Source organism: Parambassis ranga, chromosome 10, assembly GCF_900634625.1.
Source record: "Parambassis ranga chromosome 10, fParRan2.1, whole genome shotgun sequence".
Taxonomy (NCBI): domain Eukaryota; kingdom Metazoa; phylum Chordata; class Actinopteri; family Ambassidae; genus Parambassis; species Parambassis ranga.
The window spans coordinates 17,567,895-17,592,593 of NC_041031.1; the positions used below are offsets into that span (position 1 = coordinate 17,567,895).

At 38.9% G+C, this 24,699-nt stretch overlaps 3 protein-coding genes across 3 annotated transcripts; 1 reads left to right on the forward strand and 2 right to left on the reverse strand.

Annotated features, from left to right (window-relative positions):
• Positions 1 to 1,020: 1,020 nt before the first annotated feature.
• Positions 1,021 to 8,832, reverse strand: LOC114442502 (integrin alpha-6-like). Its single transcript, XM_028416094.1, has 25 exons — positions 8,568 to 8,832; positions 8,372 to 8,493; positions 8,199 to 8,278; positions 7,857 to 8,121; positions 7,643 to 7,762; positions 7,320 to 7,533; positions 6,581 to 6,777; positions 6,409 to 6,497; positions 6,200 to 6,321; positions 6,012 to 6,101; positions 5,868 to 5,932; positions 4,864 to 5,003; positions 4,640 to 4,786; positions 3,986 to 4,107; positions 3,755 to 3,911; positions 3,559 to 3,642; positions 3,409 to 3,488; positions 3,251 to 3,325; positions 3,079 to 3,181; positions 2,828 to 3,004; positions 2,638 to 2,739; positions 2,422 to 2,532; positions 1,877 to 1,978; positions 1,656 to 1,781; positions 1,021 to 1,319 (listed from the first exon to the last, which is right to left on the reverse strand). The coding sequence occupies exons 1-25, from the start codon at positions 8,741 to 8,743 to the stop codon at positions 1,233 to 1,235; spliced, it is 3,153 nt and encodes a 1,050-aa protein (XP_028271895.1). The 5' UTR covers positions 8,744 to 8,832; the 3' UTR covers positions 1,021 to 1,232.
• A 3,388-nt stretch (positions 8,833 to 12,220) lies between these two features.
• Positions 12,221 to 15,060, forward strand: LOC114443024 (uncharacterized). The gene is made up of 6 exons (XM_028416934.1): positions 12,221 to 12,302; positions 12,402 to 12,740; positions 13,037 to 13,381; positions 13,819 to 13,932; positions 14,335 to 14,399; positions 14,735 to 15,060. The coding sequence occupies exons 1-6, from the start codon at positions 12,260 to 12,262 to the stop codon at positions 14,867 to 14,869; spliced, it is 1,041 nt and encodes a 346-aa protein (XP_028272735.1). The 5' UTR covers positions 12,221 to 12,259; the 3' UTR covers positions 14,870 to 15,060.
• A 3,961-nt stretch (positions 15,061 to 19,021) lies between these two features.
• On the reverse strand, positions 19,022 to 22,610 carry LOC114443025 (uncharacterized). Its single transcript, XM_028416935.1, has 6 exons — positions 22,542 to 22,610; positions 22,121 to 22,450; positions 21,539 to 21,877; positions 21,340 to 21,453; positions 20,988 to 21,037; positions 19,022 to 20,904 (listed from the first exon to the last, which is right to left on the reverse strand). The coding sequence occupies exons 1-6, from the start codon at positions 22,582 to 22,584 to the stop codon at positions 20,776 to 20,778; spliced, it is 1,005 nt and encodes a 334-aa protein (XP_028272736.1). The 5' UTR covers positions 22,585 to 22,610; the 3' UTR covers positions 19,022 to 20,775.
• Positions 22,611 to 24,699: the final 2,089 nt, after the last annotated feature.

Sequence of the window (24,699 nt, forward strand, 5' to 3'; positions counted from 1 at the left end):
TTCTCAAGAGAACTCAACTCATTCTGAGTTGTCATGATGCACAGACAGAAAGAAAATGCTCAGTTCAACATTTTGTAAAATGTGCTTTGCTTGCTGCAGCAGCTGATTAGCTTTGCTTAGCACAACATAAATGAGAGGAATAACTTGGCTTTTCCTGAAGGCAACAAACGTTTTATACTAGCACTTTAAAAAAAAAAAAAAAGAAATCCATGTAAAACCAACAACTGTGTTGTTTTACATAGATTTTGTGGCAGATTATTTCCTGACAGGGAACATTTGCATTTTTCAACTACCTAAAATATGTCATGAGCTACAGAAAAATACTCTGTAAGTGCTGTACAGTGCTGTAGTCTTAGTGAATGTACCAGGCTATTTCCTGGAGAGAGCTGTTACCTATGGAAACCAGTCATTGCTGATAAATGGCCTGGATTTTTATTTTTTTTTTATGCTAAGCTAAATTAAACAGCCGTATGTTCCTCCTTCTACAAAGCAAAAGAGCACAATTTCCAAAACGCTGAACTGACAGATGATGAAAGTAAATGAGGAATTGCTTGGTTGTTACAGAATTAAAGTAAAATGGACAATTTTACAAACAAATATAAAGAAATGTTAGTCAAGGGTTTCATTCTGAGGAACATATCCACTTTTTGCCTGTTTTCAATGACACTCAGTGAAAGACAGATTCAGGCCAGCAGACCAGAGGTGGATATGTCAGTTTAGAATGAAAGACCATGCATAAGACTTCACCACACACAGTGTTATATAGCACCAAACACCAATGGAAAAAAAGAAAGTGTTTCACAGTATTTTCAAAGCAACAGTGTTGTAACGATGTGTGCTTTCGACGATCAGCAGTCAGATTAGTCGGATGAAATATCTTCACTAAATTTTAGTCCGACCTCTCATCCAATACTCACACATTCCTTCATGGTGAAAGTATAGCACAACTTTTTTTCATGTTGTTGTAACAGGTTTTTGGTAACAAGTGATATTTTCTGCTTCATTAAAAAAAAACTGAAGAAAAGTTGATGCTTCTTTTATTTTTTTTTAAAGACACAGTAACTGTCTCCTTGTATCTGTATTTACAGTGTATGTCAGAGTAATAGAAAGTTCCACATAAAAACACTAATGACATGTATTAGTGGCTAATAACAACACAAGAAGTCACATCATCAACAGTTCAGGATAGTTCAAACCTCTGTGACACCAGGGGGCGCCAGTGAGTTCACCTTTCAGTCTTTAAGGGGAGCCCTCTCTGTGTTTGGATCTTCATCATGTGGGAGCTTCTTGTTGTGAGTGAGGCAGTGGAGGCACCCACGCTGTCACACACAAAACACAAGAGATCAATACGACAATAAAGGAATGCGTTTACTAACACATTAAAATAAAAAAATCAATAAATGGCTCATAGTACAGTTTATATTCAAAAATCTTTAGATTTTATATTATGCATACTTTATTATTTTGTAGATTTTGTGCTCAAACCAGTTTCGAAGTTTAAAGTATGTCCTAAGGCTTTATTTATTTTTATTTTTTGACATCATAATTGAACAAGCAACAAATTTAAACTGACAGCACCATGTTGGAGTCAAAGAAAAATGTTTAACACATGTTTACATGGAGTAAGTGTATTAATGTGCCCAGCACATTGTTACCTTCCACAACAAGTATCCAAGAAGTGCCAACAACAGCAGCAATGCAATGACTGTCAGAAAGATGATCCACCACGCCACTTTGGTCAGCAATTCAGCTTTTCTCTCAAAGAACACTGTCAGCCTCACCTGCAGTTTATGCACAGACACACAACCATCTGACGGGGAGCCCAAAGAGTAAGTGTTTAAAATAGCAACCACATCTAATTCAACCACATCCTCACCTTTGTCCCAGGCTTTTCTTTAAGTCCAATATTCTCCAGTGAGTTTGTTAGACTTAGCGTTGCATCCACAACAATGTCAAGGTAGTTCAAAGGGCTGTAATCCTGAATAAGAAAAAAGTGAAGTTAAACTTCTGTGTAAATATCTCCAGGAAATAAATCATAAACCTGCAATAATGGTGGATTCTTGTTTGGTGTTAGTCACTCTAACACACAGTTTAAATGTATTTACCCAATTTTGTTATACTATGGAGTACAATGACAATAAAGATTCTACTGATTTCTATTTACTTCCTCATTTAGCACTAACCACCTTCCATGAATGTGTGTATAATTCTCCTTACATGGCCTGAAGAGCTGAGTGACACTATTATCAGATATTTCTACATCACTTGCCTGCACTTTATTTTATTTGCTGGCTTTATAGCTGCTCAATGATCCACCTGAGAAGTTCAAACGTACTGCCATAAATCTGACAAAACATTCAGTGATTCATCTCCTGTTATATTATAACAATGTAGCTTATTAAAAGAAAAAGAAAAAAGTACCTCTGCCAATGTAGAGTTCCATAGTCGAGAATGCAAAACCACAAGTGCACTGCTGTCCAGACCCAGCAGGGGGCAGTGTATCTCCACACACTTCAGTCCGTCTGAGCAGGTCTGGAAGAGAGGACAACGGGCCACATGTGATGTGGCATCTAGCAGAATGATCACAGATATAAAAGTGTCTCCCTCTTAGCCTAAAAATGATGAAAAGGTTTTTACCAATGTTTTGTATTTTCTTCTTGTTGGTAGAAACTGGAATCCATCCGTAGACAGAGCTTCAAGGTTAGCTTCACGTCTTTTCCTTGATGGAGCGTGCCAACCCTTGACATCAGATATCATCAGGTTAGAGCTATTTATTAGAAGCATGGCTTAAACTTCATACAATGTCAAAAAAACAGTTGTCAATCACCTTTTGATCTTTAAGCGGATCGATCTCTCTCACAGGTGAGCAGGGGACAGACTGCACACCTCTGCTGCTGATGTGAGTCAAATAGAGGAGCCACTTTCCATCAGAGTTCTCCTTCGGCCAATGAATGATTAGGGATGCATTTGCAAAAGATTTCAGTGGTTTACCCAAGTTTAATATCTGTCAGAACAAAAAGTGGATTAAATATGTAGATACAAATAAATAAGTGTGTCTCACTGTTAAAGTCGCCTCACCCTGAATTCATATTGAACTGAGGTTCCTATTTCATCCCAAGTTTTTATGGCACTTTCACCCACCATGTTTCCATCAAGCGACACTTGTGAAGGCTTGGTTTGCCTGATGAAGAAACACATGTAGTTACCTTAAATGATCATTTTTATTGTTGTCCGTACAAGCAGAACATACCCATATACTTGCATCTCCAGCTCAAACACCACTTTGGCAAACGCCTCAACTGGCTGTATGTCCTGCACACTCGTCCTGCATCACAGCCACAACACAAAATGTTTATTTATTATCATTTACAGCCCACTGATCAATAAGTGGTGCCAGTTTTCACTCACGTTTTAAGCAGCAGGCTGACGTTGACGTGTTTTGAACTCAGTGAGATGCTGGATGTTGTGAGTAAGACATAAAATGTCACCTGAAAGGAACAAGATCGCCATCATTCAACGCAAACTGTGACGCAAACACACACAGAGGAATCTACTCACCTCAGCATTCCTGTGGAGAGGGTTTCCCAGTTCACAGTCTATTAGACTCCCTTTGTCATTGGCTGTACAACTCAACTGTGTTTCCTTTAGATACACACAAACACACACATCCAAATGTTATTTAAAGATGCAGAAATGACAGAAAATCCATTTTTTATTTTTATATATACCAAACTGTTTTTTTTTTGTTACTCACTCCTGATGTAGCAGAGACAATAGATGAGTAGTGCAGCGTTTCAGGGAGCATAATGACCGAGTGGCTCTGGTGTGCCTCATCGCCGCCTCTGTTCGTCACAGTGATCTCCAAAGCTATTTCTTCATCAGAGGGAGTGATAACTGGAACACCGTCCTCTCTACAGATGGCACCAAAGATGAGAATCTGGTCTGGGTTGAGGAGGTTAGTTATTAAAAGTGTTTGAATATTTACCTGGCCAGTGATGTGAAAACATGTTGACCATGTTGTGTTGTTTTAGAACAAAACTTGTACTGTAACTGCAGGTTACTCTGGCAAATGTTGTCACTGCCGCAGTCTCTTTGGATCAAGGTGATCTGTGGTAAACAGAAGCAGAAACTGGACAAGTAGGTTTTGCCGGTCACACAAACCTATCTCTGAAATATTATTTCTAATAATTCTACTAAATATTTCTGGCGCTCTAGCAGGTAGAAGCCTGCTACAGGAGCTCCGAAAGCCCAAGTAGTATTTGTAAACTCATAGCTACTATCACATCTTCAGGTTGTCATTCAGGTTGAGAAAAGAGAGAGACAAATTTATAAAAACAGGAGGAGCAGTGTAGCTACCTACAATCTGACCTACAATCAAAGACAACAACAACCGACAGGAAAGCTCAAAGACTTCTGACACCTACAAAGATATAAAATATGGTCTTCCCTGCTCTCACTGCCTTCTTTAAATTCAAAAAAGAAAAAGATACATGAGTCAAGCTTTGGTAAAGCCTGAGATCTTTGTCAACCAAACTAACACGCTCAAATCACAACATCCAATTTATTGTTTCACACACAACAGACAGATGGTGTTTATCCACTGTCAAGCTGATCATCCACCCATTCACACAGTGCATACCTCTGAGACTGTGGTCGTCTGGTGGTAGAGGTTTAGAACAGGTGGGCTGTTCTGCACATCTGTACTCAGGCTGGTTGTCTGTTTAGAGCTCAACAGAGACACGGTGACAGAGATGGGGATGCTGTGCAGTTTGTCCTGGATGTCCCGCTGGAAGAAGTATTGAATTAGTGTATTTTACATGTAAAATTGTTTGTGCAGCATTAAGCAGGAGGCAGACACAGTACCAGAAGTCGGAGCCTAATGTTGGTACAGGTTTGTTTTCCTTGTCCACGCAGCTCCACTTTATCAGAGGATGAACCCAGAAAGTCGACTCTGGATCTTGAGTTGTTCCTCTCAGCATCAGCCTCAAATGTGTAGATGAGCACTGTAAGGAAACACAGCTTAGTCAACAACGTGCGTGTTAGACTGGGGACCCACTACACGACTTTTCCCGTCTCAACAGATTTTCAAAGGACTAGAAGTTCACATTAACAGACTACTTTCAGCAGATTTTTGGGGTCACACGTTTAACAACTGCTCCTGATGAGGGATGACAGACTACAGGATTTATCAAACCAACTAAAGCCAGCTGAGCGCAGCAAACTCTCGTGGTGGCGGCAGTTTACACACAAACACACCAGCTGGTGGCGGTAATGCGGAAAATTTGTTGTTCTTCTTCTTTGGTTTATGGCAGAATAGACGCTTCTACAGCGTATTGCTGCCCTCTACTGTTTCCATAAAACAATTGTCCAATTTGTTGTTTGCTAACCGCCAACAAACTCAATGACGAAGAAGAAGGAAGAAACAAAAGAAGAAGAAGAAGAAGAAGAAGAAGAAGAAGAAGACAAACTGTAAACAAACTGACGGCAGTCAGCTCACTGCTGCTGTTGTCTTTGCAGCTATCCGCAAAAAGCACAAAGACGTCGATCGTTGTTTTGACATTCCCGCTACTTCCTGTCACCTTGTGACGCAGGCTCCTACCCTCTTTTTTCATTGGCTGTTGACAACACGTGTTTGCAGTCAGGTCAGGTCGGTGCTTAGTTCAAACGACCAGACTCGGCCCGGAAATTTCAAACATGTTTAAATGACGGTCACTGAGGTCTGGTCCGACTACACATGACGACTGACCCCAACTATTGCAGACTGGTGCCTACTTGTGGTTAAAACCGGGATATAAATTGTGTAGTCCATCCCCAGTTTAACGTACTGAAACTTTAACATAACTTATAAGTTATATAACAAAACTTACTCAGTTTGGAGTTGAATGATGATGGATGTGCTGTGTAGGTAAAACATGCCTCACCTGTAAAATAACTTCAAATTTGTGCAATGACAAACTGGATTAAAAACACAGCCATCCTGCTGTTATAGTTATAATTCACAGTTAACATACCAGGTCCGTTTGTCACATCCTTCCTTTGTGATGTCTATTTTGTTTGGTGTCATTTGAAAAGAGGTTCTGACAGTGACCACCGGCCTGGCTCTGCAACAGAGGGCATACATTCACAGATTTCACATTTGTAACTGCTGGTCAGTATTCGTATCATTCTTTGTCTTTCAGTGATCAAACTGTCACACCACCTAAAAACAAAAACCGAGTCTGAGAGAGATCCGACAGCCAAATCAGGGTACTGATTGTCATCCACATCCAGGTTTCCAGTCAGAGAATATCCAAACAGCTTCGCTCCCTTGGATGAAAGTACCTGACAATAGAAGATTTCAGGATCTGGTTTTGCAGCTTTAAAAATATTTTAAATTTGAACTGTTAAAAACCAGCATGACAAACTCACCTGTGCTGGTTTCTTGTTGATTCCCTTTGGTGAGCCATAGTAAAGGTACACCTGACCAGAGCCATCATACGGTGCCCCAACGGCAATATCTGTCAGCAAAGATGAACACGAAATCTTTCTTATTACTCTCTAACTGACATTTTTGCAAAATTTATATTATAAAAAAAGTCACCTCCATAACCATCTTGATTGACATCTCCTATATTTTCCACTGCATGACCAAACATGGAGTCTTTCTTTCCCAAAAGCTGGACGGGAACAATCTTCTCCCAGTTGTTTCCCTTGTTGTTAATGTAGACATAAACTGCTCCTCCAACAACGCCATCTTTGCTAAAGAACTGTGGGGCTCCTACAGCAAGGTCGTCCCATCTAAACATACACAAAATACACAGTTCTTAAAACCTTCACTTCTTGATGTCCATGAATGATACAAAAGGGTAGTAAATTTTAAAACTGCTGCTACACAAAAACTAATAATGCATCAAACTCAATATTTGGGCTAATCTTTGACATATCCATGACCGATTTAAAAATAATGCCTCAGCCACCTAACTTTTGTTTTGTGGAAAATAACTCATTTTTTGTGTTTTCTTCATAAAAAATTACTGTGACATCAAGTAATCAAACTGGCATTTAAAGGGTTTTAAATTCTTCAAAATCATTTAATATTTGGTAGTTTTGAACAGGGCTGAAGTTGTTTAACATATTTATGCAGAAAAAAGTAAGAAAAAAATATGAATCTGTTTTTTATAGCAGTTTTTTGGAAGTGGACATTTTTGTCCACGAATGACACAAAAGGGTAGTAATTTAGAGTGATGCCTGAGGGTTAAATATGTAAACATTATTTCTGAGATCAAGTCAGACCTCAGGAATATCTTCAAGAAGTATTACAGAGTTTCAGGTAAACTGACCCATCACCGTTCAGATCAACCACTGCCACATCGTAGCCATAGGAAGAGGCCAGGCCAGGCCCAGAGAGGACCAGCTCCACAGACAAATTCCTCAGCGAAGCTGGGTCTGCCTTCATAAAGGCCACCTGACCGCTGTAACCTCCTCGAGGCGCTCCTGATACGATTGTCAGCTCACCCTTTCTGATGAGGGCCATCCCTGAGTCAGTGGAGAAACCTTGATAATGAGAGTATAAGGATGTTGACAGGAAGGTTACACTATGTCAGGGACTCTTCATTTTAGAATTAAATTCAGGGTTCAACAACAAAATAGTCAAGAAACTCACCCAGGTAGCTGTTTGTAGCCAGAGGAATGAGCTTGGAGTCAAATTGGTCTAAATCTCCAGTCTCACGAGGATTTTCACTGGAGAAGTCCAAGTCGTCTAAGGGCTCCATTCGTACGATTCCTGTGAGCAGCATTATATGAAAATTATACGAAATATTCTATTTTTAAGCCATGCAACACTTTAATATTGTTTTAAGAGCAGGTGAGTTTTGTACCTTTCCAAGTATAAGCTCCCGGTGCTCCAAATATCAAGGATGAGTTATCCTTGGCAAAAGATGCTCCATGACCCTGTTGGCAATATGCAAACCAGTCTTGGTTGTTTGGCCGTGTAGTCAGGTGTTGGCTATCACAGACTACCCGGCGCCACCTACTGGTGTCCTTCCCGACCTGCAGGTTGTCTCCTAACAGGTAACACTGACCCGTCAGCAGGCGAGGGACATAAGGGACTGAGCTGAACTGCAGGTATCGATGAGCACAAGCCTGAAAAAGGGAATGATGATTTAAAAGAAACTGTTGATTTATTTTTGTTTATTTAAAAGTTGGACTCAGTTACTCGCCATTATATTTTTTCCAGGGCCTTGGCTTGCGACTCTAACACCCATCCACTGGTTGTTTATGCCTTTACTGTCAGAGAACTCTGTTTAAATAAAGCAAAGGGATACATTATCAAAAATATATTAATGTTGTCTGCATGTTATTCATGTATCCATGTAGACTGATGTCAACCAACCTCCATTATCAAACTGAATGGGCTGACAGCGCTCAGATGCAGTAGTCAGATCACACTGGTAAACAACGCCCGTAACGTTTACTTGATTCTGATGTTTCCCACGTGGAGCTCCTACCAGCAATCTAAAGAAAAAAAATCAAGACTTTCAGACTGGATATAATTAAAAATGCGTCACTAATCAGCTTCTCTTACTCACAGGTTCCTTCTGGCGGGGTTCAGCTGCTGGTGGAAGGCAACAGAAAATCCAAACAGGCTGCCTGGATCTCCTTTTCTCTGCAGAACATTTTGGGTGTCCAGGTTGAAAGCTGCAACATGAAAGCTCTGAAAATTCCATACAAACCCTACAAATATCACACACCAAGCTTTTGCCATGATTTTGTATTTTTAAAAAGTAAAGAGTACTTTCTGAAGCCGTGTGCTCAGCGTCTCACTACAGACACATAGACAGGGTGTGGTGGCAAAAAAAGGTGTCTCCACAGGAAGAAGTCTGCACAGTTGAACTTTTATGGTTGATAACATTAGTTAATGTGTACCAAGTATTCTTTTTCATGAAAGCCACCTGTGAGACACACCTGGAAAGAGCATGTTGACTGATTGAATGAGGTCATTTTCTGCTTTTCACTGGCTCTGCAGAAAGTAATAAATACACCTGAGATGTTTACCCTTCTGAGTGATTCACTGGGGCCTTATGAACTCATGTTCACCCACACAGTGCTACTTATTCACAACTGAAAGCCATGTTGGTGGTGGGCGGGATCGAATCCCAGCAGTCATTGGATGAGAGGCAGTCTAATGTGCAGATCCTTATGCACTTTCATTCTATTTATCTAATAATGTGTAACATTTTAAAAGACAGAAATAAAATACATATAAATAATTTTTATATTTTATACATATTTTTAATCACAGCTGAAACAATTACATATCGCCTGCTGCTCATTTAGCACACACACACACACCTCACATTAGAGTCACAGGAACTGCCACCACCAGATGGCACCACTTCATTTGTCACCAATGGTCTACAGACGTATACTGCTGAATCATTGTAACAGGAGCTAAACAAAGTCATGCCGCTTAGGTAATCAGCCAATAATAGCAACTGCCATTATATGTTGCTTGCAGTTGTATTTGTGGCAGACTTCAAACTGCAGGGGCTGCTTTAAAGTTCTTTGATAGATGTCAGTTTTAGTTTGAGCTCATATTTCCCACTGTGCTGCATTCACTGTGTGTTCACCTTCTGTAATGGAAGCTAGAAACAAACAGGATTCGAGTCCTTCTGTTCCATTTTTAAAATGTGTGACTTACATAACATCCTTCGATTGATGTTTCACACAAGCAGTGAGAAGCATACACTGAGGCATGGAAACTTCAGCAGCAGTGTGGTTGCCTGGTCCGAGGTGTGAATCCACAGGTGGTGGTTTTTTCTGTAAATGTGTGTTGTAAACCCTTTTCTTTTGAGAACTAGAGCAGCTTATTCACACTCATGTATTTCCACCTGCAGGTCAACTTCACTGAGCATTTCAAGTCTTAAGATTTTGAATTATCCTGTTGGATTAATAGGTGATCCTAAATTGCCCGTACACCCTGGACTGGTCACCCGTCCTGGGTGTACCCCACCTCTCGATAGATGTGATAGGCTCCAGCCACATGTGACTCTGTACTACAGGACAGAACGGGTTCAGAAGATGGATGCATAGATGAAGTCAAACGGAAAATGACAAAAACTGCAGTTCCTTGAGTAGCCACCGGAGGCCAGATTTACCCATCCATCCATTATCCGAGCCTGCTTTGTCCTATGGGGCTGGAGCTGAGAGGTGGGGTTCCCCTTGGACAGGACCACCAGACTATGGCAGGGCCAATATGGAGAGACAAACAACAGGCCTCAGTAAACCTAACATGCATGTCTTTGGTATGTCGGAAGAAGCCAGAAAAAAAAAACATGCAGGCAAGGGGAGAACGTGCAAACTCCACACACACAATGGCCCAACAAAAACCAGTCTTACCACTGCACTGCCATGCCACCTATAGCCAGATTCACATGAGTCGTTTTGAGCCTAAAGTTGTGTATATTTAATGGCATGACAGCTTTATGAATTCCATCTCAGACCATGAGATATCCATTTAGGTGCAGTCCACCCACTTACACCTGCACTCTATTGTTACTTAATTGCAATAAGTAGGCTGAGGCGTTGGAGCCTCCCACACCTTATGTGTGTGTCACAGACTGATCGTCCACCTTGGTTTTTGCTCTCATTCAGCTTTTATCTCATCAGTAGAAACCAGCCGGGTGATGTTCATTATCAGTTCAATCACACACACATCAAAACGTCTGGTGGTCTGCAACTCAGCATCAGCTTTAAACTGAACGTTTTAGTTTTAGATGTAAACAGGGTTAAAATATGAACTGAATGTTAAATAATAGGTATTCTTGTGCATTTATTTGTTCTAAACATGTCCATTTACAGGAAGGAAGGGCAGAAATGTATCAGTTGATTCTGCTAAATTTAGCCTGCAGAGGCTTATGAGCATTACCTACACATCCTGTTTATACCAAAGTCATGCACCTTCCGAGTAAACATGCATGGTGGTCTGTTAGAAACAGAGAAATGGCCAGCCGCAAGCTGCATCTCACAGCTCAGATGCCACATGTGGCTTTCACAGGCAGTTACATACACGTACCAAAGTGAAATGAACAAAAAAAAAATCTTTCGTAATTCAGTCTATTTTGGTCACGTCAGTCTGAGGTTAAAATTTCCATCCACGGCCTGCTTATTTTCATCGCTCATGCACAAGTCCAACACTTATTTCATATGTACATTCCACTGTGGGCATTATAAACATACAGATCCTCACCCAGCTGCTCTTGTTGACTTTAGAGGACATTACTTTTTCTTTGTATATGTTTTCGAAAATATACTTTTTACATGTCAAATCAGTGAAATACTCCTGACTTCCAGTTGAAAAACAGCCGGACATGTATCTGCATGTCAGCTCTAACATGCAGGCTGTGTCTCATCTGTACTATTTCCTGAGATCAGACAAAGCGCTCGCACTAAAGTGTTACGGGCCACCAACACACACGCCCATGGTGAGCTTTTATCATCAAGGTGCAAGGCTGGTTAGCAGAAGTGTTTTCACGTCATTTTTCGAGAACAAAACGTACAAAAAATAAACATTCTGCTTTGTAGGCCATGAATGCTGAACGACATACATCAATGCTAAGAGTTCTTTGTAACTTCACACTGACAGTGCTAAAGCTTTGTTTGCAGGTGTTAGTCCATACTGAGTACAAATTAAAAAACATGGATCGATGGAAAAGTGATCCAAAGGTCAATTTATATTTGTTTTTCCAGAGGATGAATTTTGCAGCATAAGTCATGAAACATTTTAACTTCTTTCGTGTTTTGTAAGATCACATGTCAGTCCATCTTCTATGTGCTCAAAGCAAATCCACCAGTCTGACTTAACTGAGTGAGTAAAAGCCATGAATGTTTGCTTATCTGAGCTTAATGCAACAGTTCCACCGTGCCTCTGGATCTCATTGCTGTATTGTAAATTCTACAATAATTCTTTTGTCATAGCCAACTACACTTAAAAAATGTATATATTTATAGCCATTTGTTATAAATATTATATATATTTGTGTTGTTGCATTGTTTTTGAAAACATTCTTTCAAATACTGTATTTATTCAGATCAGTGTAAGTAACCTACTGAATATTCAATGAAAATGGGTCACCGCTTGCTAAACTGCACAGGAAGTGTGTTTTCCAGGTTTCAGCCAATCACTGTGATTTCCACTTTGTAGCATTTAGTCACCTTGTGACTAAATCTTCCATTTGAGTGCAGTTGTGCAGGGGTTGGGTGATGTACAGTAGCTGCTACGATGGCTGGAACTCTGGTTGCTTTGATTCTTCTGAGTACACTGTGTGAGTTTGTCGCTTTGGTAAAAACCACTATAAGCAACGTTTTACATAATGTGTCAGACTGTTTTATGTTTTTAACTCTTCTTCTCTTTTTTTTTTTAGCTCTGGTTCAGACCTCTGAGTTCGATCACCAGACCTCTCTGACTGTGGCTGAACATGGAGATAATTTGACTCTGACATGTTTGGGAATTGAGTACGGAATGTTTTACTGGTTTAAGATGGATTTTGGATACATGGCTGGAAGTATTGTTAGAGGAAGTTTTGACAGAGTAACACTTGAAAAATCTTTTGACAAACGAAAATTTATGGTGGAAAAAGTGGGTAATGTGTATTCCCTCACCATAACAAATGTAAGCAAAGAAGATGAAGCTGTGTACTTTTGTCAAACAGGATCGTCTTACGAAATAATGATCAGGAACGTCACAGTTTTGGCTGTAAATGGTAAAGTAGATCTGTTTCTTTGTACTTGATATGTATATGTGTTTTTACGATTATGTTTAAATTATGTCAATGTTAAATATTGGTGCCAGGTAAAAACATATTAATTAATCAGTACTACAATATTATCATGATATGATTTATTTATTTACATTTTGAGAGTAAGGATGAGTAAAGTTGAAATTTTTTGAACATCATTGCCAGCTCAAAGATTATGTAAGTTCTCCCTTCTGTATGCCTGACATGACTTTTATTCCTTACTTTGTGGGCCTCTGTCTTACCATTTGTGACCCACACAGATCCTAAAACTAAGCAGAAATCTGTCTACGTGAAACAAAGTCCAAACATGAAGTCTGTGCCGTTGGGCGACACGGTGAACCTGCAGTGTTCACTTTTCTCTGGGAACAAAGAAAACACAGATCAGTGTCCGGGTAATCACAGCGTGTACTGGTTCAGAGCGGGATCTGGATCTTATCCAGGCATCATTTACACTGACAGGAGCAGTGGTGAAGAACAAGAGGACAGGAGATGTGACTACCGTCTACCCAAAACTATAAGAGGCTCTGCTGATACTGGGACATACTACTGTGCTGTGGTCACATGTGGACAGATCCTGCTTGGTGAAGGAACCACAGTGGCCACAAGTACGTAAATCTTCTATTATCAGCTTCTATGCTATTTGTTGCATTACTTTAAATGATGAGATGATCTACAATTTATCTAATCTTCTGGCTTTATGAACTATAATTAATGCTTTTCACAGGCTTACATGAACTGATCCTTTCTCAGTGGAAGTCAAGCTGCCGTGGAACTCGTCTTTTTTCTTCCTCTTTTTGTTCTTTTTGTTCGTTTGTTTTCTCACAATTTCCTCTGTCACATTGAGGCCACTACATGTTCTATTGTTACCAGTATAGCATAGATTTTTTTTGTTTGTGTGAAATTGTTATTTGAACATCACCATTTAAAATGAACTGCTCATAATGCTGTTGTTGTCCAAGCTGATTTTACTCTCAGCAAATGAGCAGTCATGCAAACAATGGCTCTGACCTGTCTCTTTGTGTTGTTTTCTTTTCTTTTTCAGAAACTTTCTGCCCCATTGTTATTGTGCTGACACTGCTGGCCGTGTCTGTGCTTGTGAATTTCTGTCTTCTTCTCACCATCATGCAAAAAAAGCCAGTTTGTCCCTGTTGCACAGGTAGGTCGACTCATAAACACCTGCACACCTACAAGTTATGATCCAATTCGTGTGAGGAGCAGGGTTAATTTATGTGTATTGGAAAGAATGCAGGTTTGATGTACTGCTGCTTTGACTTGAGAAACAAAAGTTAGAGCTAAGTTATGTCCATTGGCCGTGAGATTTTAGAGTTTATAGCCCTGCTGAAAACAGTGATCAGAAGTGAACAGTGAGATGTTACAGCTGATAGAAACATAACTCTGATCACCACCATTTCACAACCGTGCATCTCAGAATGCAGAATGAAGCTCGACTACAACTGAAGCCAGGAACTGAAACCATCCCTGCCCAGACTACTCTGAGCTTACAGACATTAAATACACAACAGGTTTACGTCTAATATTGTGTTGCTTTTCTGGGCAGGAGAAGTAACCACTTCTAACTTTGTTGAGCAAGACCGAGCAGCTGAGCTTCAACAAAGTGATCGGGTAAATATCATCTCTAAATAACTGACAAGTAATAAAGAGCCGATTGAAAGTGAAGATATGATGAGTTAGCTTCATATTGCTATTATATAACAAGCCTTTGAAATTAAACTATCAGAAGATTATAGGTTCATTTCAGGCATTTGGTGCAGTTATGATTTCACACAGCTACGTATAGTTATGCTTGAGAGGAGCTTAAATTAATCCCTACCCAGTTTCTTTGTTGAAATGAGTGGATTAAGTGACAACAATAAGCAGAAGACCTCTTGTAAAGTGAAGAACAACAGTGTCAGAGGTAAATCAATAAATAATCAATCTCCATTATTGCTTTTTTACAGGAAGGTGAAGCGGCAGGAATTAACTATGTGGCGCTGGATTTCCAATCAAGAAAAGCTAATAAATGGAAGGATAGGAGGGAGACACATGGTTGCAACTCTGAGTGTTTGTATTCTGACATGAAAGACTGCCAGTAAAGAGCTGCACCCATGACCAAGGAACATCTCATCTCATGTAAATCTGGTGACTAATCACTGCTTTGTTTTTATTTGTATTTGTTATCTTTATTGTAATACATTTTTAAAATTTATATAAACAAGAAGAATTTAAACAGTGTATTCTGAGAATATTTTTTTTTAACATATTTTTGGGAAATATCACCTTTGTACGGGACCATGAACTTGCCTGTTCTGGTAGACAGAATAAATGTTCAAAGGATTCAAAGATTCAAAGAGGTTTATTTGTCATATGCACAGTATTGGCAGCGGGATCATCTGAGCAATGAAATGCTTAAAATGAGGCAAAAGAACGTTGTCACCAACAACGCAATCAATTAAAAAGCCGATACTGAGCTAAAGAAAAACAAATCACAAACATGCTGCCGTTTTCTTTTAATATTTCAGGAGATACTCAGCATCATCACTTCCTCTGTGAATATATAACCTGAGAGTAGACACTGTCCTCACCAAACTCTCTCTTTCTTTGAGTCAGCAAAACAAAAAACCAGCTTATTTTTAATTACAGCACAGGTTCCAGTATATTCCTGTGGGGATTACGCTGAGACAGCATTTCACACAATAAATGGTCATTGTTGAAATTACATTCAATTCGAATTGACATTATCTTAAAATTAAAAGGATCCTAGAATGTGTTTACCTTCATGAATAAGTCTTTATCTGTCAGGAAGGGTTGAAGTAGGACTCAGGCGCAGGCAGGATTCAGCATAGCACATGACATCGCAAAAAACAAAACAAAACTCCCCAAAAATACCAAACTAACCTAAGAAAAACCCAACTTAGAAATATTCCAAAAAACATAAGGCAACTCAGGAGAAACTGAAGGTGACAAGACAATCTGGCACAAAGAGGAACACAGGACTTAACCCTCATGCGTTGTTCGGGACATTTTTGTCCTCTGAGAGAAATTTTTCTGTTTATTTTGGCCATAACTTTGTCAATATGTGGACAAATTGAATCATTTTTCCTCAATAAGCTTAATTTTACATAAATTTTGTTAATATGATTTTAAAATTTTTCATAGGTCAACGGTACACTGTGGGCAAATTTTACCCCCTAATGTGTTGTTCGGGGACAAAAACGTCCCCTAACTTTAACGGTTTTAAAAATATATTAGATAAATATTTTTTTGAAATTTTTTTGCATAGACCTTTTAATTAACTTCAGTTCTAATCAACAGTAGTGAAAAAATCATTTTCCCCCAGGATTTTAACCCTTTAATCACCAATTTTATAAGGGGTGGTGCTGAAAATTGAAAAAAAAAACACAAAATGGCTCATTTTTAATAGAAAAGGTGAATGTGGACTGGATTCTTTTGAACCTTTATTACAGTCTTGGTCATGTCAAACATCAGTAAAAAAATTGACTTGATTGCATTATTAGTTTTTGCACAGCACTGGATTTTCTTTTTTTCTCCCTAATGTGTTGTTCGGGGACAAAAACGTCCCCTAACTTTAACGGTTTTAAAAATATATTAGATAAATATATTTTTGAATTTTTTTTGCATAGACCTTTTCATTAACTTCAGTTCTAATCAACAGTAGTGAAAAAATCATTTTCCCCCAGGATTTTAACCCTTTAATCACCAATTTTATAAGGGGTGGTGCTGAAAATTGAAAAAAAAAACACACAAAATGGCTCATTTTTAATAGAAAAGGTGAATGTGGACTGGATTCTTTTGAACCTTTATTACAGTCTTGGTCATGTCAAACATCAGTAAAAAAATTGACTTTATTGCATTATTAGTTTTTGCACAGCACTGGATTTTCTTTTTTTCTCCCATTTTGTCCCATAGACTTACATTATAAACACACTTTTTTTGACTGCACAGCCATGGCACTAAATAATCATGCATTCTTGATTGTTGGTGGTTTACCCTGTTGGTAGGAGGTAACATTTGTGATTTTTACAGTTAACAACTTAATTACCATATTAACCCTTTACCTGCAGGCCTGTGCTCATGTACTGTAGTTTCTGGCTTGTATATGGAGTTATAGGGAGTATTTTAGCACATAATTGTGTGTCTACACACTGTGTGTGTATGTTAGAGAGGAAGAGAGCCATTTGCACACTGTCAGGGAAGGAAAGTCAGGAAAATAAAGTTACTAAGTAAGTGAAGTGTACCTAATTCAGACGTACAACGGCAATGCATAAGCATGTAAAATGAAAACATCCAGGAGTTCTGGCGTCTGAAGTTGTGGATGGGTAAAATAGCTGTTTTGTTTTTTTTTTTTTAGCTTTCGGAAAACACGTCCTCCAGTAGAGTGACTTTACTTTTAGGTTAGTGTCTCAGTTGAGATCACTGAATTAGTCTAAGTGAGGTCTAAGTGCCCCTTTTCCATGGTGTGTTGCGCTCCACACGACCATACGTACATGTGCATGTTACTAAATAGACACCATAGATAGATAACTTGATAACATAATAAATAATCATTGACTAACCAAATCTAATCTACAGTTTAGTCCCCTACTAAAATTAGTATTAAAAGTAGTTTAGTAAAGTAAAGTAAAGTAAATTTGTTGCAGCCCTAAAAGTAAGTGCCGGGCCCTTTGATGCTGAGAGGTTCAGACTAAACAAAACAAAAACACTAGTGGACTTGCATGCATCCTCCTGGTCATTTAATGGTGACAAGAGCAGCAAGCAGCATGAAGAGAGGATTCACCTGTGCATGAGTGAAGGATTCACTTGTGAACGAATGAAGGATTCGCTTGTGAACAAGTGACGGATCTACTTGACGGTGACGGTGCAGCCTTCACAGCTTCACAGCCTGGCCCTTCATAGAGCCAGGCTGCACAATCATTTCCAGAGATTGTGCACAAGTGAATCCTCTCTTCATGTTGCTTTCTGCTCTTCTCACCATCAAATGACCACAAGGTCACATGTAAGACCACTTGCCTTTTTGTTTTGTTTAGTCTGCACCTGTAGACATCAAAGGGCCACACGTGCATAGCAACACTTTCTTTGTTTTTGTTTACTATGAAGACTCTGTGGTTGTGTGTACTCACAGACAACAAGATCAGTGTGCAAATGGCTCTCTTCCTCTCTAACATACACACACAGTGTGTAGACACACAATTATGTGCTAAAATACTCCCTATAACTCCATATACAAGCCAGAAACTACACTACATGAGCACAGGCCTGCAGGTAAAGGGTTAATATGGTAATTAAGTTGTTAACTGTAAAAATCACAAATTTTACCTCCTACCAACAGGGTAAACCACCAACAATCAAGAATGCATGATTATGTAGTGCCATGGCTGTGCAGTCAAAAAAAGTGTGTTTATAATGTAAGTCTATGGGACAAAATGGGAGAAAAAAAGAAAATCCAGTGCTGTGCAAAAACTAATAATGCAATAAAGTCAATTTTTTACTGATGTTTGACATGACCAAGACTGTAATAAAGGTTCAAAAGAATCCAGTCCACATTCACCTTTTCTATTAAAAATGAGCCATTTTGTGTGTTTTTTTTTCAATTTTCAGCACCACCCCTTATAAAATTGGTGATTAAAGGGTTAAAATCCTGGGGGAAAATGATTTTTTCACTACTGTTGATTAGAACTGAAGTTAATGAAAAGGTCTATGCAAAAAAAATTCAAAAATATATTTATCTAATATATTTTTAAAACCGTTAAAGTTAGGGGACGTTTTTGTCCCCGAACAACACATTAGGGAGAAAAAAAGAAAATCCAGTGCTGTGCAAAAACTAATAATGCAATCAAGTCAATTTTTTTACTGATGTTTGACATGACCAAGACTGTAATAAAGGTTCAAAAGAATCCAGTCCACATTCACCTTTTCTATTAAAAATGAGCCATTTTGTGTTTTTTTTTTTCAATTTTCAGCACCACCCCTTATAAAATTGGTGATTAAAGGGTTAAAATCCTGGGGGAAAATGATTTTTTCACTACTGTTGATTAGAACTGAAGTTAATTAAAAGGTCTATGCAAAAAAATTTCAAAAAAATATTTATCTAATATATTTTTAAAACCGTTAAAGTTAGGGGACGTTTTTGTCCCCGAACAACACATTAGGGTAGTGTTTGCGAACAATGCATGAGGGTTAAATAGACAAAGGAACAAGACACAGGTGAAACGCATTAGGGCAGGGCAAACAATCACAGAGGCGGGAACACAGGGGAAGTAAAACACACAGACAAACACAAGGGAGAAAGGACTTTCAAAATAAAGCAGGAAACAGGACAGAACCAAAGTAACAACACAAGGAACACTAGAAAACCCGAAAACAACCAGAAAACTAAGAATTAAATTACAAAAAAAGAGAATAACCCAAACCATAAATAACCAAATCCTAACATTTTCACTGTTTATTTAACAATAACATATATTATATATAAATATTTGATCTTAACAGCTGTGTGTTTTAGGTTAGGCATTCGAGGCTAAATGCAACATTTTTATGGAGTCCATGACTCAAATTTCTACAAACATTTGTATTTTATTTACAATAAATGATTCTAATTTGTAGCCACATTTTCACCCATAACTCAAGAAATCATACGTTATCAAAATTACCATAGAAGTGATATATAAAAGGTCAAAGGTCAACAATGAGACTTGACAGATCAGGGCAATCGGGCAACACTCACAGGTATGCGTCACATTTCTTCTGATACTTATCGACTGTTGGAGAAAAGATGAAACCAGGAGTTCATCCACACTCCAATGGTGTAAATCGCCAACTCTAACCAAGATGGCAGGCGTCCTGTTGGGTTGAAGTCCGGGTGTCGAGAGACTTTTTGGTGCCTCTCGGTATGATAAACGTGTACTAATACTCATGCACCTACGTCAAACTAAGCCAAAAGTGAGGGGGGTGTTGAAAATTTCAGGGGGGCGCTGTAGAGCCATTTTGTCCTGCCCATTTGCAACGACTATACAATATCAACTTTTATTTTTTGCCAGACCTGACGAGTGTGCAAAGTGTTGTGAGTTTTTGTGGCAAAGGGGTGAAAAAAGGCTCGTTTTCGGTGCAAATAATAAATATAACGATTACAATAGGGTCTTTGCACCACTTAGTGCTCGGGCAGTAAAAAACACAACCTGCCGTTTAAACAGACTGAGTGGTCTACAAAAGGTACAGCCCCATAGCACAGGCTATAAAAGGGTCATACATGTGCTGGTCCTCAGGATTAAAAATATACTTTCATAATAAAGGCCGTGTCAGGGTACGTGTGTAAAACAGTCTTTAATTCAAGGCTAGAAGGGCAAAGGCAAAAGTTAACTAAAAATCACACTCAACGTGGAAACTAAAGGTAGCAAGACAAAGGGTCCATAACAAAAGGTCTAACTTAGCATGGAGGCAAACGTGGCGAGTAAAACAAAAGGAAACTAAACCTGACTAGAAATCAAACAAGACATAAGGTAAGACAAAACCAAAAGACAGGGCATAGGGCCAAACGAGATCATAACATGGCATGGCAAGAAACCTGGAGTCGAGGCAGGGGCAAACCCTCAGAAGAGCCGAGGACCAGAACAAACCCTCCACAGAGACAAGACGAACTAGCACCCGGTGCGGGGAAGACCCAGACTAAATACATGGGACCAGGGAAGACAACTAGACACAGGTGGCACACATTAGGGCAGGTAATCACACAAGAAGGGAAACCACAGGAAGAGAAGCACAAGACAAGACACAAGGAGGACAGGACTGTCAAAGTAAAACAGGAAGCACAAGACAAGGCGAACACCACAAGGACAAAGACTCAAGAGCTAAACAAAAACCCAGCGAGACAAAACACAAGCCTACAACTACCAGGATAATAACAATAAGTGAGCACAAGGTAAAACAGAAACTAAAACCAGGAAAACAAAACACAGGGTCATGACAGGCTGTACTGTGGAAAGTGTCACAGTGATCCTCTGACATCAGAATACACACGTTCTTTGGTCTTCAGCTCTTTCTTTTTCCGTCCACTTGAAGTTTTATCTCCAGAGAATTGCAGCGCAGCGTAGTTCAGATCACTTTCATCTTTAGTCTGTGTGGTGAACAAAATAGTCATTACTCTTTCTTTCTCTTCTATGAAAGTAAAGTAAATTATAATTTATGATGATCACACACAAATTGACTCATGTTGTCAGGTTTTTCTTGTGAAGTGGTGCTTTCTCTCCCTAGATGAAAAAAAGTAATATTATGTATCAATCTGGCATGTTTACTGGCAGGTAAAGTAAATATCATATTGTTTAGCTCTGCATGGTGACAAAATGACTTCAGTTCACTGAAGCATAACATACATTTTGTTGAAAATAATAGGAAATGCACATATATATTTTTGTAATGCATCAGAAAAAACAAAACACACCTTTAATTGAAAATATGTCTGTAAAAACGTAATTTTTATGAACTGTGTCCTGGTTTGTATACACAAAGTGGCACTCAAATCAAATCAGCAAATTCAATAAACAGCACCTACCTTTATTCTTTGTACAAGCTGCTCTCATCAATTGGTTACAGATGAAAACAATATTTACAGTTACAGAGATGACCAGGCAGATTATTATCAGCAGCGCATTAGGTCCTGTTTGTTCTACAAATGAAGAGAAAAACACATCAGAGTTGGTTCTGGTGTGCCGTCAGTATTTTAACTTCCAGTACTGAACACAAAATCATACCCAGGTCTGGTTTAGTTCCACGTCCAAACAAAATCTCCCCACATGTAGCCAAAGCACAGTAGTAGGTCCCAGAATCAGAGGAGCTGATGTTCTTAGAGAAGTGGTAAACACATCTCTTCTGAGAGTCAGATCTCTCCTCACATTCATCTTGTCTGTGTCCATCAGTGAAGATGATGTCTGGATGAGATTTATGAGATCGGAACCAGAACATGCTGAGATCTCCTGAACAGGATTTGTTCTGAGAGTCAGAGAGGATGGAACACTGCAGAGTGTCTGAGAGTCCTGGACCAGATGCTGCTGGACGCTGAACAACAGTGTAGTTTGATGTCCGACTGTGTCCTGTAAAATAAAAGACAATAATCAACTAAGCAAACTTCATTTATGTGGTTAAGTAAGATAAAGTGAGAATATAAAAATCAAAAGAAAGAAATTGAACAAAAATAAATTAAAATATATTACAGTATATGTGCCTCCTCATGCAATGACAACATGTTTCTTAATACTTAATACTTTAACATATATGTTGAATTTCAAATCAGTAACTGAGGCATTTTGCAACATTTGAAAAGATCTCAGTATTACCTTTCATTAACAAATATGTCCCGGTCCACTTAACACTCTCCAGCCACACTGTTATTGCACAGTGATACATTCCTTCATCCTCCGGCTTCATTTCCATAATGGTCAGGTTGAAAAATTCCTGATCCTTTTCAGCTTTCCATCTTAAGTTAGAAAACTCTGGTGCAAACTTTAGAGGTAAAGGTTTCTTCAGACTCACAATTACTCTCAGTGTCTCCCCAACAGTCTGCTTGTACCAGTAAACTTCTTCACGTGTGATCTCAGACTTTGGTAGAGCACATGTTAAAGTCACAGGTTCACCAGGCTGAACTTGGATCACTGAAATCAAAGAATCTGAATGAAAAGAAAACATACAGAAGAAAAGGTCACTTTGATGCAGGAAATCATGTAAAGACAGACACAGAGAGAGTTAGACAGCACTCACGCCCTCCATGAAGAACAAGCAGTATGATCCAGAAGACAACCATCTTGACATTGACTCTTGTCGGAGGATTCAGTGGTGTTTTTACTGAGAGGAGGAGCTGGTGGTCTCTATATCACATTAGCAAAAGCATCTGATTGGTTACAAAGATTTAAAAGTGCACTTCCTTTTACGGTGTACACGTCCAAGTCTTTGAGGTGGAGAATATTACAACACCTTCTAAGAGTTCATGTAGGTTGTATGTTGCTCAAACCAGCCTTAGCTGTCCTTTGCTCCTTGGTTTTTAATTCTAATGTTTTTGTGTACTGAAACAAAAATGCAGCTTCTACAATGTTTTGATCACACTTTGAGTAAGTAAACAAAACAAAAAAACAGCTAATTTGTAATTACAGCACAGGTTCCAGTATATTCCAGTGGGGATTACGCTGAGACAACGAGGGAAGCTGAGCTTCCTCTAACATTTCACACAATAAATGGTCAAATATGCACTGTTGAATTCACATTCAGTTGGGGTTGACATCATGTTAAAACTAAAAGCATCCTAGAATGTGTTTACCTTCAAGAGTTTTTATCACTCTGTTTATGCAACAACAACAACAACACATTTTTTGTATTCTCTGATAATTCTGAGTGCACAGCATAGCTGGATGCTGATTGTCTGATGCTCTTTTTTCAATGCAGTGAGACCACATGTTCATTGGATAAATGCAGAAACTCGTAATTTCCTCAGAAGCTAAGCGTCTCTGAAGGTAAATGGAAAGTGGGGTTGCCAGGGGCGAGCCAAGATGCTAGGCTTTAGGTTTTCTTTTCAGGATATTCAGCTTTTTTCATGAGTCCTTCCACCCTGACAAGATACCCCATAGCATTATAGCGCCACCACCGTGTTTGACTATGGGAACCATGTTTTTTGGGTTATTTGCTGCTCCTTCAAACAAAGAGCTCTAGTTTTGTTTCACCAGGCTTCACCTTTCTTCAGGTTGTCTCTAGCACACACACTCTGTCTGGCTTGGATGTGTCTTTTTCTTGATCTGCTTCCTGGGAGTTCATCCATGTGCAGGACTCTAGTGACTGTCTTCTCTGAAATGTCAGTGCTAGTTTCTTTACAGAGGTTTTCTCATCTTACGTCGGCTGGTCTGGTTGTGAACTGTTTGGAACCTTTTGATCTCTTTGATGTTTTTTTTCTCAAGTCTGAACTTATTCTTTCACTTTAGCAGTGACATATTCAGAAGGCAAAAAGCTGTTATACTGGATGTGTGGAACATATCAGTTCTCACTGTAAGTGCAAATCAAATGCTACAGGGTCACTCAGTCTAAACAAAAACTACAAAGTATCATCCAGTGATCAACAGCTATTTGTATTCCAGGAAACCCTCCGTTCTCAGTGATCAGATTTGTTGTGTTTTTGTGCTCTGACCTTTGTGACAGAACGTCTGATAAAGGCTACTGTTGTTTTCTTAAAAAGGGGTCGGCTTGCATTCGTGTTCTGCTTGTGCTTTTTTATCTTTAACCACAAGTCCTTCCTTTCTCGTACAAGTGTCACCATCACACAACGAAGTCTTCGCTCTCTGACATTCAGTCAGACTTCACCATTGTTACGGACAGCATCCAAACCTCAGCCTACTTTCAGTTGCTGCTCTTTTTATGTTGCATCTATCTGTCATGCATCAACAAGGATAAAATGTCAGGGTTGTCTTAAAAATGCAACATTTTACATAAAAGTGAATTCATGATTACGTCGTGAATTGTCCATTATATTTATATTATAAAGGAAGACTTTTAAGAAATACGGGATATTATATTGATGAGAAACCTATGTAAAAAAAATCAAATAACTGATAAAAATGGTGTAAATATTGTTTTAATATTTTCATTATTATTAAATATTTTCCATACTATTATTTGAAAATATTGCAGTATCCTTTCGGTTCTTTACCTTGGCCTGACAATGAGGATAAGATACAGATAAAAGAGTAAATTACACAATGACACAAACACTAATATAACTGACACATTTATAAAGAAATGACACTGAAAAGTTGTTATGTGAGGTGTAGATTTTAACAGGACCCAGACGCAGACAAAAATAATGTTCAACAAAAGGAGCTTCATTCCAAGCTAACTACAACAAAGACCAGAGAAGCGGGAGAACAAAAGGAGGGCT

Excerpts from the sequence above, each read along its gene's own strand:
- LOC114442502 (XM_028416094.1), bottom strand. The coding sequence starts at position 8,743 with ATGGCAAAAGCTTGGTGTGTGATATTTGTAGGGTTTGTATGGAATTTT. Across the intron at positions 7,763-7,856 it reads GGGAGCTTATACTTGGAAAG|GAATCGTACGAATGGAGCCC; the intron begins GTACAAAACTCA and ends TGCTGCTCACAG. Across the intron at positions 1,979-2,421 it reads GGAACTCTACATTGGCAGAG|GATTACAGCCCTTTGAACTA; the intron begins GTACTTTTTTCT and ends TTTCTTATTCAG.
- LOC114443025 (XM_028416935.1), bottom strand. The coding sequence starts at position 22,584 with ATGGTTGTCTTCTGGATCATACTGCTTGTTCTTCATGGAGGGC. Across the intron at positions 21,878-22,120 it reads GACATATTTGTTAATGAAAG|GACACAGTCGGACATCAAAC; the intron begins GTAATACTGAGA and ends TTTATTTTACAG. Across the intron at positions 21,038-21,339 it reads AGCTTGTACAAAGAATAAAG|GGAGAGAAAGCACCACTTCA; the intron begins GTAGGTGCTGTT and ends TTTTTCATCTAG.
- LOC114443024 (XM_028416934.1), top strand. The coding sequence starts at position 12,260 with ATGGCTGGAACTCTGGTTGCTTTGATTCTTCTGAGTACACTGT. Across the intron at positions 13,933-14,334 it reads AGTTTGTCCCTGTTGCACAG|GAGAAGTAACCACTTCTAAC; the intron begins GTAGGTCGACTC and ends TTTTCTGGGCAG. Across the intron at positions 14,400-14,734 it reads AGCTTCAACAAAGTGATCGG|GAAGGTGAAGCGGCAGGAAT; the intron begins GTAAATATCATC and ends GCTTTTTTACAG.